This window comes from Urocampus carinirostris, chromosome 2, assembly GCF_059441175.1.
Source record: "Urocampus carinirostris isolate Australia breed hairy pipefish chromosome 2, RoL_Ucar_1.0, whole genome shotgun sequence".
Taxonomy (NCBI): Eukaryota; Metazoa; Chordata; class Actinopteri; order Syngnathiformes; family Syngnathidae; genus Urocampus; species Urocampus carinirostris.
The window spans coordinates 53432619-53449113 of record NC_142350.1 but is presented as its reverse complement, the minus strand read 5'-3'; the positions used below and the strand labels follow the sequence as shown (position 1 = coordinate 53449113).

Genomic DNA, 16495 nt, shown 5'->3' with positions numbered 1-16495 from the left:
TTTAGTGGGATGGGTGCCACCAGGCTGTACTTGCCTGACATACACCACAGGAAATTGAGCCCCTACAACCCTAGTGGTAAAGGGATCCTCCAACGAACCAACCAGCCAACTAACCAAACTCAACTTGGCCGTGATCTATTATCCCCGCCTGCAGCAATATGTGATAGAAGACAGGCAGAGCACATTTTTGTCAAGCCTGGCAGCGGGTTTAGTTTGTATTGTGAATAAATTTGTGAACTCCACGTTCCATTATCCCTGATCACATGTTGTTGCAAGTGGGGATTGGCACAGTACATTTTTTCCATTTTTTGCCATTTCAGCTTAAAAGGGAATGCACTCAAGCGGCAGCAATCTATTACCCCCAGAGCGATATTACTGTGAGCGTGGAGTGGCTGAGATGCACACTGTTCTGACCAGCCTAAAGTTTAATACATTGTTATGGCCACAATCAACTCCCGATAGATGGGCATCCAGCTTGTTCCACTGTGGCCCATCTAAAATGAACTGCACTGTTTTGGCCACAACCCATTACTCGTGGTCGACTATTACTGAGCAAGGGGTAGGATAGCAAATTTGTGTCTTGCATGGTGGCTCATTTTTTTCTGTTCTTTGAGGTTAGATCTAACAGCACCCGTGCAGTCGCGATCCATAGTCACCGGTCAACTTTTTGCAGCCTAGCAGGGGCTGGCGCAGAGCAGGTTACATTTGGGGTAGGGGGCTACTTGGCAGGGTTTCACATGTCATTAAGTTTTCTGGTCTCCATCATACGTAATAAATGAGGGATTACAGTACTCCATTTGAGAGTATTAAACTTTTTTTTTGTCCGGGCGTGGACTAAAACAACATTCACCAATGATTCCAGACAGACGCGGCTCTGACCTATGACGCCGTCCACATCGTGTCCGTGTCCTACCAGCACGCCCCTCAGATGACCGTCAACTCCTTGCAGTGCCACCGCCACAAGCCCTGGCGATTCGGAGGACGCTTCATGAGCTTCATCAAAGAGGTATTATCTTTTTTTATCACCAAGCGGAGTGGACTAGCGTGTTTACCCAGCAAATCAATCCCAGCCGCAAACAAAAGAGCCTTGATGGACACATTAAAGCCATGTTGTTGTCTGCAGTGCGAAATTCCCCACAGACGCTATTTTATCTCGTGAATGTTGCAACCTTTTGAAAGGACAATTTGTGAAACTTGCCTTGACTTTATCAAACATGAGAGTGTGTTGTTGTATGTTGGACATAAAACATGAAAAGGTTGGGTGAAAATGATAATATTTATGCCTTGATATCATACAATCTTTTGGACGTTTTGCTGATTATCCAATCAAAACAGTTAACAATGCAAATTGGAGGGGTCACCAATCTTTTTGAAGCATACTGATTAGCCTTTATACTATTTCCTAAGATAATCTATTACATTTCTGTGTTGTTACTATTTAATTATGATGTTTTAACAGGTTGTTATTATTAGAAAGAGGGTTGAAATAGGCTCAGTCAACCACTAAAACATTATGCCAGTCGGAAATAACATTTCTTCGAAAACCACAACTGAAATAATTTCAGAACCAGTCCACAGGCTTCTTACGGGGTGACCTGGTCCCAACAGGCACCATATTGGTGACCCCTGATGTAAACGCATGTCAACCTACACAATGTTATTTTACATGAACACAATATTTGCTTACGATTGTATTCAGAAATGAATATAAATCTAAGTTAACATATGATTTGTTTGCCTATAGCTTTAGGAAATATATTCTATCAATCTATCGAGCTTGGTCATATCCCTCAAGAGGGGTGACCGACAGCAAGACAAACACATACAATAACAAAGAAAATAAAAAGGGAAAACAAAATAGCAAAATTACACACAAACATTTTTGGACCATGGCCAACCCAAATGCCAGTCAACAGGAACCACACCACTTAAAAAGCATACATTTAACAAGCGTACTAACCAGTAGAAATTAAATTAATAGTGTATATTAAGGATTTAGATGTTTATTTTGTCACTAATTTGATAAAAAAAATGCAGCATGGCGGCACAGTTCTGAGGTCATGGGTTCAAATCCAGCGAGCACCCATCCTTTTGTTTATTTTTGTTTATTTTTTTATATTGGTGCAAATGTTTTTTATACTGCAGTCAACAATACCTTACTTGCGGGCCACAAATTATTTACCGCGATCGTTAAAAAATTGATCACGGGCCTTAACTGGCCGCCACTCTGGACCTGCCTGGCCTTAATGATTTGAAACTTTTAAGGTTTATTTTTACGCATATCTAATAAGAATACATCTTGTCTGTGTTGATTAAGAAGTGATTTTGCACAAAAATAAATTGGACGATAGGCATACCTGTCAACCATAAAAAATCATTATTATCCCCCAAAAATGTTAGTTACTCAGGTAAATGTCAAAATACTTGACAAAATACACACCAGAATATGACAAAATGCATATCTAAATAAATCCAGAAATAAGTAAATTACAATGAGTCAAAATAATACTCCTAAGCAAGATAAGGACTTTTCTGCCAAAATTGACGTAATTTTTTTCCTGGTTACGCTATGAGGATGATGATAATGGATTGGACCTTGAGAAGGCAATACAACTGTGGCATGACAGCAAACCACGAAGAATATATGAACTGAAAAATAAGTGATAACTGCTTTGTATTACCAATTAACTGTGATGATTAAAACTGCATGAATAGATAGACTAATATTTCAGCAATATTATTTTGTATAATTTACAATATTGTGAACTGAAAAATCTGAAGTGATAACTGCTTTGTACTGTATTACCAATTCAATGTGATGATTAAAACTGAATGAAAATATAGATTCATATAATTATTTCAGCAATAATATTTTGTATAATGTTCAATATTGTTGTGAACTAAAAAATCTAGAAATGATAACTGATTTGTTTTACCAATAAACTGTGATGATTAAAACTGAATGAATATATAGATTTATATTATATATTTGTCGCCGATTTACAATTTCAACCTCGATAACACTAAATTTTGGGGACCCATAGATCTCTGTTGGGACTCATAGATTTTTGAGCATGCAAGTCCCGGGACCCATCACTTTTCACAGGTAAAATAACCACTGAGGTATACATTTTTTTCTACGTACGGCTGGATTGACCCTCCATAGAATGGACATAAGACGCTAGACCAAATTAGCAATTTAGTATCTTTATATGGATAACCAATGTTTTAGTGGTTCACTTGCTTGACTTCTATGTATATAGATCTAGTTCATTTGAGTTGTGAATGGTTTTAATGTCACTAAACTTGCATTATCTAGCATTCCACATCCTGCGGTATGTTTCCCTCCGTTGGCACTGTCGCCAACTCCCAAGTAATCTTGAAAAGGATAAGTGCTTTAGAAAACAGACAGCTGGATGCTTATCAGAATTTTGTTTGTCAGACCCTAAGACAAAAGCCTGAATGGCAAAGCGCTCAAAAGCCGGCTCCATTTATCCCGTCCTTCAGGCCTCGTATTGTCAAACGTGCCTCACCATGTATTCCAAACGCACGGTTGAGGTTTAGCTCGAGGTCACAGTATCTCTGCTGCATATGCCGAGCCTGGGAATGATGTAACTTCTTGAAATAGGCTAGAAATAAGACCCAGACTTAGTGAAATTATAAATGTGAGCAAATGAGGAGTTGGGATCACTCAACCACAGCTTTCTCCTCTGAGGTTTTTATTAGCTCTCTGTGAGAACCATCTTCCATTCCTGCACCAGGAACAACCTTTTGCATTGATTTTTAACTCTCAATTGAGTTTTAAAAATCCTCATTTCTCATGTTTTTGAAAAGGTGTGAAGTGTTTCTCAGGTTTCTTGCCTAAAATAAGAATAAGTTCTTTGCAGGGTTTGGCTTTAACTTGATTACTTTCAATTACTTAAAAAAATACTAAAATTATGACTCACAACACGTGGTAAGCTTTCTCTCCTGGCTTTGATCTCTTTGATATCCGGCAAAACCATCATAAAATGCGACAGAACCAAAATGAAAATAAATCCAAACTGCTTGCCAACCTAATTTTTGCCATTCCATGTATTTCATTAGTCCCCAAGCCTGCACAAAATGTAGTAATTGTATTCATATTTAGTTTATTTTGTCTTTTATTAGCATATTTGGTATTTGAGTAATCCAAAAGTAATTGAAAGTAATAAAGTTAAAGTAACCCTACCCAACCCTGGTCCTACGTCAAGACCAGTCACGATGTGCTTGGTATTATTGTATTTATAGCAAGGGTACAAACTCAATTAACATTTATGTTTGCGTTTCCTCTTTAGAGGACACCAACTTGGGGGAAGAGGCTGGAGAGTACACACTTATCAATCTAAAAATAGAAAATAATATCATGAATGGGCAGCACGGCAGCGCAGTGGTTAGCGCGTGTGCGGCACAGATCTAAGGTTTTGGGAACCTCTTGTGTGGGTTCAAATCCAGCTACCGGACTTACTGTGCGGAGTTTGTATGTTCTCCCCGTGCTTTCATGGGTTTCCTTCGGACACTCCGGTTTTCTCCCGCATTCCAAAGACATGCATTTCAGATGGATTGGCCGGTCCAAAATTGTCCCTAGGTGTGAATGAGCGAACGAGTTTTCTGTCCCTGTGTGCCCTGCGATTGGCTGGCAACCAGTTCAGGGTGTCCCCTGCCCACTGCCCGATGATTTCTGGGATGGGCTCCAGCACTCCCGCGACCCTACTGAGGATAAGCGGTGCAGCTAATGAGATGAGATGAGATGAAAATATCAATGATTCATAAGAGTACAATAACAATACAGCAAATACTTAAGTCTTAAAAAACTAAATATTTGAGTGTAAAATTCGAATTAATACTCTGTTTTAAATGTGTGTATTTCCAGACTAGAACTTTAACTTTCTGAACATTGAAGGAAATATTACCATGATCTGTCCTGCACACGCCTTCTCGCAAACTAATTCACTGTAACATTATATAGTATCTGCCCTTGTCAGCAGCTGGGTCACCATTTCCCCCCCAAAGGGTGCCAACTAGAGGGGAGTGGCTGGAGTGAATCCACCTGTGACTATTCAATCTGAAAGTAGAAATCTATATTACAAATAGGAAAATAAAACTGCAATAAATCAATAAAATATTATTTATACAGCTAATAAAAACTAAATAGCAACTAAAGATGTGAGTAGAAAAATCAAATTTATACTCTTCAGATTCAAGGGTGTGTATGAACAGTATTCATCCCTTAACTTTCTGAAATTTAAACTTAAAACATGATCCATTCTGCACAGCCTTCTCGCAAAGTAATTTATCGGCGCATCAAATTTGTGCCTGAAAACGGCAGATAAAAAAATATGTTTAACAATTTTGGTTCAAAAGCAAAAACGTACTAAACGTTACATGCAAGGTGCATCCACTGTCCTATAAGCTTTAGTTCGACATTAGTATCAAGTCTCCTTCCTACCCCAGCTGCCCCTCATTCCAAACTTCAATTTAGAAAAAATATTTCGCAATTTCATTGCCAAAATGATCCTTCAAATAAACTAATTTGTTATAGGTCAGTATACGCAATAACATGGGCCAATCCAGGAGGTAGCTATTATACATCAATCTATAACATTAGCTTGTAAATTGGTCCCCAATGTTGAGCTCTGCCTAGCTAATTATCACAGAGGTAACATTTAAAATGTAGCTTTCATGTGACGGAGGGGGCCCCTAGCTATTGTCTTGCGGTTCACAAGTGGCCCGTGGACCACCAATTTGAGACTATTGATTTAGGTAGTGATGCACAGTTTTTGAGGCGTTATAGAGCATCATCATGACTTTTTTCATTGTGTTTTTCGTTTTTATCCTCTCTCATCTCGTTTTCTGCTGAAACAACCTCGCTTGATCAATCCGCCGAGACAGCCAGCACATTGCAACGATCACAGTGGGCGATTCGCTTGTTGTGATATGCTCCTCCAGATCACAGCGCTTCAGTAAACAGTGTGGGATGTGTTTTTTCGAGTCAAAAAATATATATTTTGTTAATGCTGCCAACCGCTAAAGGTTACGTTATGGTCTGTTTTGCAAAAATCTGCTAAAAGGAGTGTTTTCCAAGAAAGTTTGGAGGTGTTTGCCAAGGAAGACTGTAATACACTTTGGGGCTCATCCAAAAGTAGCTAATAAAGGTTTAAAATTTAGTGTCAGATCCAAATGAGGTTTGCTCATCCTTGCTCTGCAACGTTTAGCGTCATTTCAGTTCTTCTGTAAACTGACAGGTTTATTTTCTGTTGGATAGAATTCAGGTGGATGTCTTAAATGGTTTTGCAAGAACTTTAGTGTGGATTTATGCTGAAGTTTGGACTGATTTGAATGTGGTTCAAAGCAACCATAATACATCAACCCAAATGGCATGTGTAGTAAATTGTGATGCATTGCATACCTTGGTTAAATGCCCTTGGGTAGGACATCGAACTCACTGTTAAGAAAAAAATTGAGACTCTTTTGACTCGGTTCAAGTGGGTTGAAATAATATTATTTTGTTGGTCAAAATGAGGCTGTAGCTCAATGAAGACAACCCAAAGCGAGTGACAATGTGCTTCACACTTACCCACTCACAATTGTGTCCCGACGGATCACCACCTTATCGTGGTGGGGCACTTTGCGCGTCTCCATGACCCCTAGAGCTATGTCGGCGGGAGTCTCATACTCCTGGTAGGGTTACCCAAGCCGAACAGGTCGAAGGGTAGAGTCCAGACTAAGAGTGATCCCAAAAGTTGGTGGCGGCACGCTTTGAGGCGGTTTCCTACAGACCTGGATCCCGTTAGCCGCCTGCAGTTGTAGAAAGATGCCGGTCGTCTAGGGTCTCCCTTGCCACTGGAACCATCTTCTTTACAATCAAGATAGTGGCGTTTGGGAAAGCGCACTCCTTACGCCACTTTAAAAACCATCATTGCGCAGGTATCCTCTTTTACCTGAGTCTCCGACCACAATCCAGGATCGGACTGTTCAAACATCAGCAGACTCACAAATAAAAGAAGATGGTCATCATCGAATCGATGGACAACCCCAACAACAACAACTCACAATCACTCACATACCGATAGCAGCCATGCAAGTCAACTACCTGCTTATCAGGGGCATTAGGGATTCAGTGTCTTGCCCAAGGACACTTTGACATATAACACGGACGAGCCTGGAATCGAACCTGCGAAGAGCGTTCGATCTCCTGAGCTATTGCTGCACTAAAGATGTGATCAAGAACCTCATTGACCATGCAATACTGCTTGCTCATGAAGAAATTCTACTGTCTCAACTATTTATCGATATTTTTGCGAGGAAATCTGGACACAGGTCTAAAAAGATACCATGTAAGTTCCCATGTATGGGAGATACGACCGTATGTACGTGTGAGCAAAGCAGCTGTCTGATCATTTAGAGTTTATTTGTAAAGATTGTACCATTTCATTTGTTTGTTTTTTCACAACCTTCTCATGCATGGGGCGTTTGTCACATACTAACTCTGAGACAAGCAGCACGGCGGCGCAGTGGTTAGCGCGTGTGAGCCACAGTTCTAAGGTCTTGGGAACCTCCTGTGTGGGTTCAAATCCAGCTACCAGACTTACTGTGCGGAGTTTGTATGTTCTTCCCGTGCTTTCGTGGGTTTCCTCCGGGCACTCCGGTTTCCTCCCACATTCCAAAGACATGCATTTCAGGTGAATTGGCCGGTCCAAATTGTCCTTAGGTGTGAATGAGTGAGCGAGTTGTCTGTCCCTGTGTGCCCTGCGATTGACTGGCAACCAGTTCAGGGTGCCCACTGATTGCTGGGATGGGCTCCAGCACCCCTGTGACCCTACTGAGGATAAGCGGTGCAGCTAATGAGAGATGAGATGAGATTTTGTATTACATGTTCATCCTGGAGAGCCACATCTAATCCCGTTGCTAATGATGTAAGCCACTTTGTAATCAATGACAATAAAGACAAATATATTTCAACATGTACGTTTTTGGATGCTTCATTTACATGTCATTGTTTGAACTATGTTCAGAATTTCTTGCTCTGGACTAGCACAATTCAGCCATATTGAATAGAAAAAGAGGGAAAGAATTGCATATACTGTAACTGGATTTGCTCCATTCACAATCCCTTCTGAATTAATGGAAAAGATTCTTGTTTTTTACATGCCCTCCGGTTTCTGTCCTGAACAAATGACTTGGATGACTCTTCATTGCCTAAAAGGTCAGCCTGTGCAATCGCTCTAAAAGGAGACTCATGGGCTATGGACTTTAAAAGCAAGTCTGACATCATGAAATGTCGGATTATCATTTTAGCATGACGGGAATCATACAGATAACGGCTCTGAATCAGGCCTCTTGAAAATGAGAGCGACTACAAATGTCAATCTCAAAGGTTTGTATTGAATCAATTAATTGTATTCCTGCAGTAAAAGCCCCACCTAGGTCCTCTGTCCTCATTTAGAAATTATTGAAACACCCTCTAGTCTGTCCTTCACTACAAACCTCCCTTCCAGAATACTCAAGATTTTTTTTTCTCCCACTATCATCCGCAAAGGCCGCCGGTGATCAAGACGAAAGCCAATGAAATATTATTACATTGTTGTCCTTACACTGGGCTCCCGTTTGAGGACAACACGGCGTTGTTGGGTTGTAAAAACACCCGCTTGGGTCTGATTTACGCTCATGACAAAGACGTTCAAGACGCTCTGTCAAGGACAGACCATCCTTCTGGATTGGTCGCTCCACGGATACTTTGAACACAGCAAGGCAAGATTGGCTTGAGAATTTTTAGGATTAAAGGAACTGAAGTCACTTTGAAGATGGTTGTGTTTAAAGTTCTACAGAAAATAGTAAAAAGATACCCAAAGGGGTGGGACGGGACGGGTGAAGGGATTGGGTGGGTGGTTGGTGAAGTGTAATTTACATATGCAGTACTTATGTTTTCACAGAAAACGACAGATTGTAGCATTAGCATAACTCTTTACTGCCCACTCTGAAGCCTAAAACTACAGCAAGTAAATTAAACCGCAACAACAAACAAGCAGGTATTCAAATGTACACTCTGGCTCTTGTCTAGCCAGGTTGCGCTTATCGGGGAAATGCTAATCAACGGTAGTTATGTATTTTTTGCTCCTCTAGGGGAATAGAGGAAAATACTTTGTTAATTAACTCGGCAGACCCTTCGGATGTGAATTGTAATTAACAAAAAGACGGAAACACAGCCTGGAAGGTTTCCATGGTTGTTTGAGATTAGCACGGTGTTCCCTGATTGTATGTTTTGTTGGTAGCCGCAGCTCTTTTGTGGAAAGTACTAGCACAGCATTGTCAGCGTATGTATGTATATTTTCCTAAATAAACCAAGGTCTGATATTCTTATTATGTTTTACAAAAGAATAAATGGAAGTCAGATTCAATGTAGTTATTTGTAATTATCTTGTATTTATGTTCCACTGTATTTATGTTCTACTTTTGTTTCAGTCCCATTGGGATGGATTGACAGGGAGACTCTCCTTCAACAAGACCACTGGATTGCGGACTGACTTTGATCTGGACATTATAAGTCTAAAGGAAGATGGACTAGAAAAGGTAAGAGCTACTGCCATTCATGTCGGCAATACCTGTAATTTATATTTTCTCACATTTTACATTAATAAATATCAGCAGTGATTTTCTCACTAGAACTCCCTCTAATCTCACTTGAAAAAAATAACATTATCCTGTGACTGTCGACAATGTAATTGCAATCTTTTAAAAAACATGATGTGAAACAAAAAAGGATATCTTGGACAGTACCCAGTGTCGGTTGATTTGCGTTTTCGACTTGAAATTTCCACCATCACATTTTCCCAGTCTATGCTGCTTTCTGAGGTTTGTTTTTTGTTATTTTTTTCCAGACAGTATTATTGTTGTTTTTGACCATTTATTTCTGACTTGTGGATTTGTTTGTAAGTAAATACATAATTATTTTGAGCAGCTGGCCATATTTGCTGCTTCCTATGTTTGGTTCCACCGCTAAACGGGGATGAATAAAGTATCTATCTATCTATCTATCTATCTATCTATCTATCTATCTATCTATCTATCTATCTATCTATCTATCTATCTATCTATCTATCTATCTATCTATCTATCTATCTATCTATCTATCTATCTATCTATCTATCTATCTATCTATCTATCTATCTATCTATCTATCTATCTATCTATCTATCTATCTATCTATCTATCTAAATTACAAAACAAGGTCAAGAGATAAGTTAAATAAAAGAAGCTCTCTGTCAGTATGGTTGTTACTGCAATCAAACATTTTAAGCAAAAAAAAATGTGAATACAGACAAAACTGTGTGTCCTTCTTAAAATTATCAATGAAATGGCTAGCCGTTGTTTAGTCAAAGGGTATTGTTTAAAAAGAGTGAAGTCCATGAGTAGAACATCCCTACAACCTTACTCTAATTCAAGTACTGTTCGGACCGGCTTTGATGGAATTTGCAGGTGGTCTGTCAAGACTCGAGCCTCCCCCCTCAGTGAATTAGATAACCTAACACAATGTAGATACTATAAAACGACTAAATGAGACGTCAAGTGAACACAACAAGAAGTAAATACTTTATTCAAATATATGGAACATCACAAAGTACAACTTAATGAATAAAATGACTAAAATTAATGGAAAACGATTCTGATTATAAATGCATTGACACATTCATTCCTCGTTATTAATTTCCTTAACAAAATATTTAAAAATCCAAATTTTCTTCTTGGCACATGGCACGAATAACGCTGTTCTGCCGAGTGTATTTCAGTTCGCTAACAAGGAACCAAATCGGCACTTCCCAGAAAGGCTTGTGGATCATAAAGCAAATTGGATTCGGGCGCAAGTCGGTGCGTTAATTGGCGTCTTTCTAATGATAATTTGAGGCGATGCCCTAAATGCTGTTTGTTGCTAATGGACTGTATAAACACAAAATAAATGGCCACGTTTCCTTAAACATAGAGCTAAAACCTGTGCATGAGACAACTTCTAGTCCTACTTTAAAGTCTGCCCTTTATGGAAGAGTGGCAAGAGGAATTACCATTATAAGGCCTGCTTGGCGTTTGCAAAGAGCTACAAATAACATTTTGAACATGGTACCCTGGTCTGATTAAACCAAATTTGAACCTTTTGGGCTGGATGCAAAGCATTACATTTGGCACAAGAGTAACACTGCATATCACCCTAAAAAACACCATCGCCTCTTTCAAGCACTTTGGTGAAAGCTTCATGCTCTGGGGTTGCTTTTCCTCAGCAGGGACTGGGAAGATTGTTGGAGTTGTTGAGAAGACAGATGGAGCCAAATACAGAAAGAAAATCTGTTGAAATCTGTGAGAGATCTGAGATTGGCGCGCAAGTTCACCTTCCAAAAGGACAACGACCCTAAACATAAAGCTCAATCAACAATGCAATGCTGTACAACTAGCAATTTAAAGCTGTTAAAATGGCCAAAGTAAAGTCCTGACCTCAATTCTATAGAAAATGTGTGGCAAGATCTGAGAAGAGCTGTGCAACAAATGATCATCATCAAACCAAGAGGAACGTATGCTGTTTCATCAGAGAAAATGAGCAAATCTTTTTGTTGTAATATGTGAAAAACTCAAAGAGACATACCCCAAAAGACTTTTGGTTGTCAACATAGCAAAAGGAGGTTGTGCAAGTTATTAACTCAAAAGGGGCAACTATCTTTGCAATGCTGACTCATTTTTCAGTATGCTACCATAATATAAAATGTTGAATTAGTTTTTCTTTTCACAACTGTGTCTCACATGTTGTCCATTTTTATCAATAACGTTGAAGCCTGAATTATGGCAATATGTCAAGTGCTTAGAGGGGGGTCAATACTTTTGCAAGGCAGTAAAATATAGCTTACGACTTCAAAGCAATCCCCTGACTGAAACAACTTCTCTTTTTTATACATTACGAATATATCAAATAGTGATAAGTCCCATTATGACTCGCTCAAGTAGTCCCTAAAGGCTCACGATGATATAATGGCACCAGCTTTTCATCTTGCAACCCTTCTGTTGGAGGACGACGGTATCGGGTTGTGAGAAGGAAAGAGAAAAAGGAAAAAGACAACGTCTTTGAACGGATTTTTTTTCGCCGTGTTCGTCTGGTGAGGGGTCATCGGAATAGAAGCACGTCCCATCTATATACGACGGCACATTAGCGTCTCCGCCGGCGTGTTTTCGGATTCCCCTTGCCATCTTACGCATGCCGCGGAATCGGCTTTAGCCTGTTAGGGTGTGGACTTTTCCCGGCTAATCCCCTGTAATTGAATATTAGCCCGAGTTTGAGCTGGCGCCGGAATGACGATCAGGTTCTTAGTGGAGGAGCCTCGGCATTTTCATTTCATTCAGGAACGGATTTTCACGAGAAGAGAAAGAGGGGGATTGACGTAACCCAAGACACGGTCTTGTTGCTAATCACACGGAATTACTTAATTGGAATTAGGGGCAATTAGAAAATTATTTCTATTCAACTATTTGCAATAGCTATAATGGTTGGAATAATATACATTGATTTCGCTGAATCAATCAGTATTGATAGAAATCATTGAGATTACATACTTGTTGAAACAGATTTAAACCAAACCTCTTCAAACTTGTAGTAGGTATTTTTTCACAGTTTAGTTTGGTTGTTTGAGTTCTAGAGAGGAAAAATAGCCAGCTTGTAGCTAGCGTTAGCTTAACAGCACAGTATTCCTTTCACCAACAACCAGCAAAACTAGATCTTTGCACTTGACTTAAGCAAACCTTCTCAAATTTTCAAAGGCATTTTTTCATAGTTAAATTTGCTTCATTGTGTTCTAGGTAGGGGAAACAGATAACTAGTGTTAGCTTGAACAAACATGATTTCCTTAGCAATCAATCAACAAAGTAAAGTATATACTTTCTATTGCTCAGTACACACCTCTTCAAGTTTAAACAAGGTATTTACTCGGACTTAAGTCAGCATGTTATGCTGCATTCCAGAAAAAAGGGAAGTCGAAGTTTTCCAACCTCTGACCAGGAAAATATTATTGAAATGACACACGAGGTGGGAGGTCCCAGTCGCAAAGTTGGTTAAAATAAATGTACTCCAACTTACTCAAGTTGCTTCAATCAGATGTTACTCGACGACATAAACAGTGTTTGGCTTTCAGTTAGAGGTAACTAAAACATGCGGTTTACATTGTGTGCTAATGACCTCGGCCACTTGCAAAAAAGGCAGCTTTGCTGGAGGTCCAAATGTATTTTAATAGGCAAAAAAAAAACATTCAGTCATCTTTGCAGTTGTCATTTGCTTAGAACATTGCAAAAATGGATATGACTTCCCAATTTTCTGGAATGCGGCATTGGCATTTTAGTGAGGCTTCTTAGCAAACGTTAGCATCAACCAACGAAACTAGATTTTTGCAATTGAGCTGTGAGATTTGCCTCAATGTCAGGTATACTTATTAGTGTTCTAGTGAAGGGGAAATAGCTAGCATGCTAGTTAGCATTAGCTTAATAGCACACTCTTCCTTTCACCATTAAATGTAGATCTTAAGCATTCATACATGCAAATTCTTCACGTTGTGGATTTTTTTTTCTCATAGTGAAATTTCTGTGTCATTTTTCTAGTGAGGGAAAATAAAGTTTTCTGTCTAGCGTTAGCTTTACAGCACACTCTTCCTTTTACCATCAATCAACAAAAGTAGATATTTGCCATTGATCTGTGGAAACCTCTTCAAGTTTGGAGAAGGTTTCTTTCCCAATGTTAGGTTTGAATGTTTGTGATCTAAGGAGGAGAAAATAGCTAGCTTTCTAGTGACAGCTCTTTATAATTGTAACCCAACAACAGAAGCAGATCATTGCCATTGATCTGAGCACTAAAACTCATAATGCACCGTTAGCTGCTAATAGTGAAGAGAAAGATATGGTTTCCGTTATATAAATTGTGTATTTGTGATGAATAGAGTGTTTTTGTTTTCGTGTGTCCTTAGTCCTTCTAAAGTTGTACATGTCTCACAGGTGGGCAAGTGGAGTGCGTCTGGTGGTCTCAACATCACGGAGGTGCCCAAGCGAAAAGGGATGAACATCACAGATTCACTAGCCAACCGCTCCCTTGTCATTACAACCATCCTTGTAAGCTTTTTTTTATTTCTTGTTCCTTCTAAAAGTTACCATGTCATAGATAAAATGGAATTTAGTCAATATTATCAATTATGTTTGAAAAATCGTTCTTTGTGCCATGATCAAGCACTGCTAACGGTAGTTTATTTAGCTAAGATAGCTAACAAATATTGATACATGTAACTCAACCAATAAATTCATAGTATATTTTTTAGTAAATTGACTTTCAAAACAAACAGGTCTGAAGAAACCGATTAAGAATTTGGTCTGCCATAATATGTAGCATTGTTAACAAGTCTTTACTCAAAGTTCGCACTGTACTGTTACTATTAAATTACTACTTTTATTGACACACAATGACTTTTTTTTTACTCAGGGGTAAAAAATCGATTAATTCTTGAAAACAAGAACATGAGTATGCAAAATGATGATTTTGTGCGAATAGCACACGGATGAAAATAATATCGAGTATTGGACTACCCAAAACTAATGCATGCTCTGAGCTGCTTTGTTTAAACAACAATTATACATTATTTAGAAAATATAGATACTAATCCTATAATCTGGATCACACTTCCAATTGTATGGGGTAGAGGTACTTTCACAATATTAGTAAATTTGAGTTTCCTTGACCGATCATTTAGCTGATTATATTTGTTAAAATCAGCAGCAAATTATTTATTCGGGCCCTAATGTTTAATACTACCAAGTCTCTACTTAAAGGCCTGTCAACCATTTTTTTAACCCAAAGGCAAATTCTCCCAATAAACGTCACACTATAGTAATGTACACTTTATGGGAATAACTAGTGAAAAACTGAATTCATCCATCGCAAAAACCCGGCAGCCCCCTAATGGTCACCCGAGTAGCCTGTAGACAGGTTCCGAAAATAGCTCCCCCCGGTCATTGCGATGATGTTTGGGTAATTGACTTAAGTTTTCAGAAAATACAACCTTGTAATAACGTAGTTACAACATCATAATAATATAAGTCATTATTTTAGAAATTAATGACGGAAAGCTTCAAGAAGGTTGCAGTCCCGTGTTCTTTACTGATCTGAGTTTGTCAAAGTTATTAAGATAAAATATGCTAGGAAAAAGTTTGGTATTGATGTGCATAAATATGGAACATTTTTAACCAAACTTTGCCAACGCAAACATATTACGTCATTGTTTTTTTCACTTGAGAAAGTACAGAATTATCAAAATTATAAGCAAAAATACATGTTGCCGGCGCTCACCCCACCTTTCATCTTCAATATTTCCAACAAGGCATTAGTTCAAGGTTATAAAACAATCTCCTTTCAATTTAGGGAGGAAAATCTTCCCACTTTAATATCAATCCCGCCATCTTCGCATAATGACATTGCTGCAAACCGGCAGCGCCGATGCATGAACGAGACGTCTGACAGCTTTATAGCGATAACTTTGTAGAAGAGATTAAGGCACTTAATGCGTTTTCCCCCCCTTACATTAATTGTTTGCACTCCATTGCCCGTAATGTCTCCGCACGGGCCCGCCTACCCATTCTCGGCCCGTTTCAGCGGCACCGCGACTGCCGCGAACGCTTTGATTGGAGTCCAAACCGTCTGGGAATAACAAGAATTGGAAGGCTCTGAAACAGATGGTAATGACTTCCCTCAACATCACCAAACTTTTTATTTTTTTGATCGACTTAATTGGGCAACTTGAGCGAAGTTTACGGTTAAAAAAGCACCACCGCTGTTTTTTAAATGTGTCGTTATCGCGTATTCATAGCTTGTTTTGAAGCCGGGCCCTAATTGCTGCACCAAAGCTGCTTTATGATTTTCAAAACGATTTTAGTCTTCTTAATCAAAATATGGCAACAGTAAGAATGAAATAAAATGCATTAAGGATGTTTAAACGCTTCGATACAATTCCTTTTAAAAGGGTCACCAGAAAGCCGTTCAGAAAAAAGGAAATAGAACATGTTTATCAGCCAACGCAATTCATGCCAACAAATGTGTTTCAAAAATGCTAACATTTAGGAGTTTTCAATCTATATTAGCACATAGCTCGGTGTGAATGTTCTAAGCTAAATCAATTAGTGGTAAAGACCCACTTTCATGTCATTTAAGTTGTAACTGCATTTATTTTTTCATATATGTGTTCCAATAGGGGTGGAAATCAATGACTATTAATGCTAACAGTTTTGCATTTTCAATTTTTGTTAGTACATAGCTAGATGGGGTTGTTCTTAAGCTAACTCAACAAAGGCCAAAGTCACATTTGCACAAGTTTATTTCAATTTATTATTTTCACATATGTTTCAAAAGGGTTAGAAAAAAGTGACTATAAATGCTAACTTTAGCTTTGTGGGGCTGCTCGTAAGGTAACTCATT

At 38.8% G+C, this 16495-nt stretch overlaps 1 protein-coding gene across 1 annotated transcript in view; it reads left to right on the top strand.

Annotated features, from left to right (window-relative positions):
- Positions 1 to 16495, top strand: part of grik3 (glutamate ionotropic receptor kainate type subunit 3) — a 176015-nt gene that overhangs the window by 111898 nt on the left and 47622 nt on the right. Inside the window, exons 7-9 of the mRNA XM_088327081.1 lie at positions 863 to 1006; positions 9481 to 9588; positions 14032 to 14145. Of these exons, the coding sequence (XP_088183207.1) occupies positions 863 to 1006; positions 9481 to 9588; positions 14032 to 14145 (366 nt within the window). The remainder of the gene's footprint in view (positions 1 to 862; positions 1007 to 9480; positions 9589 to 14031; positions 14146 to 16495) is intronic.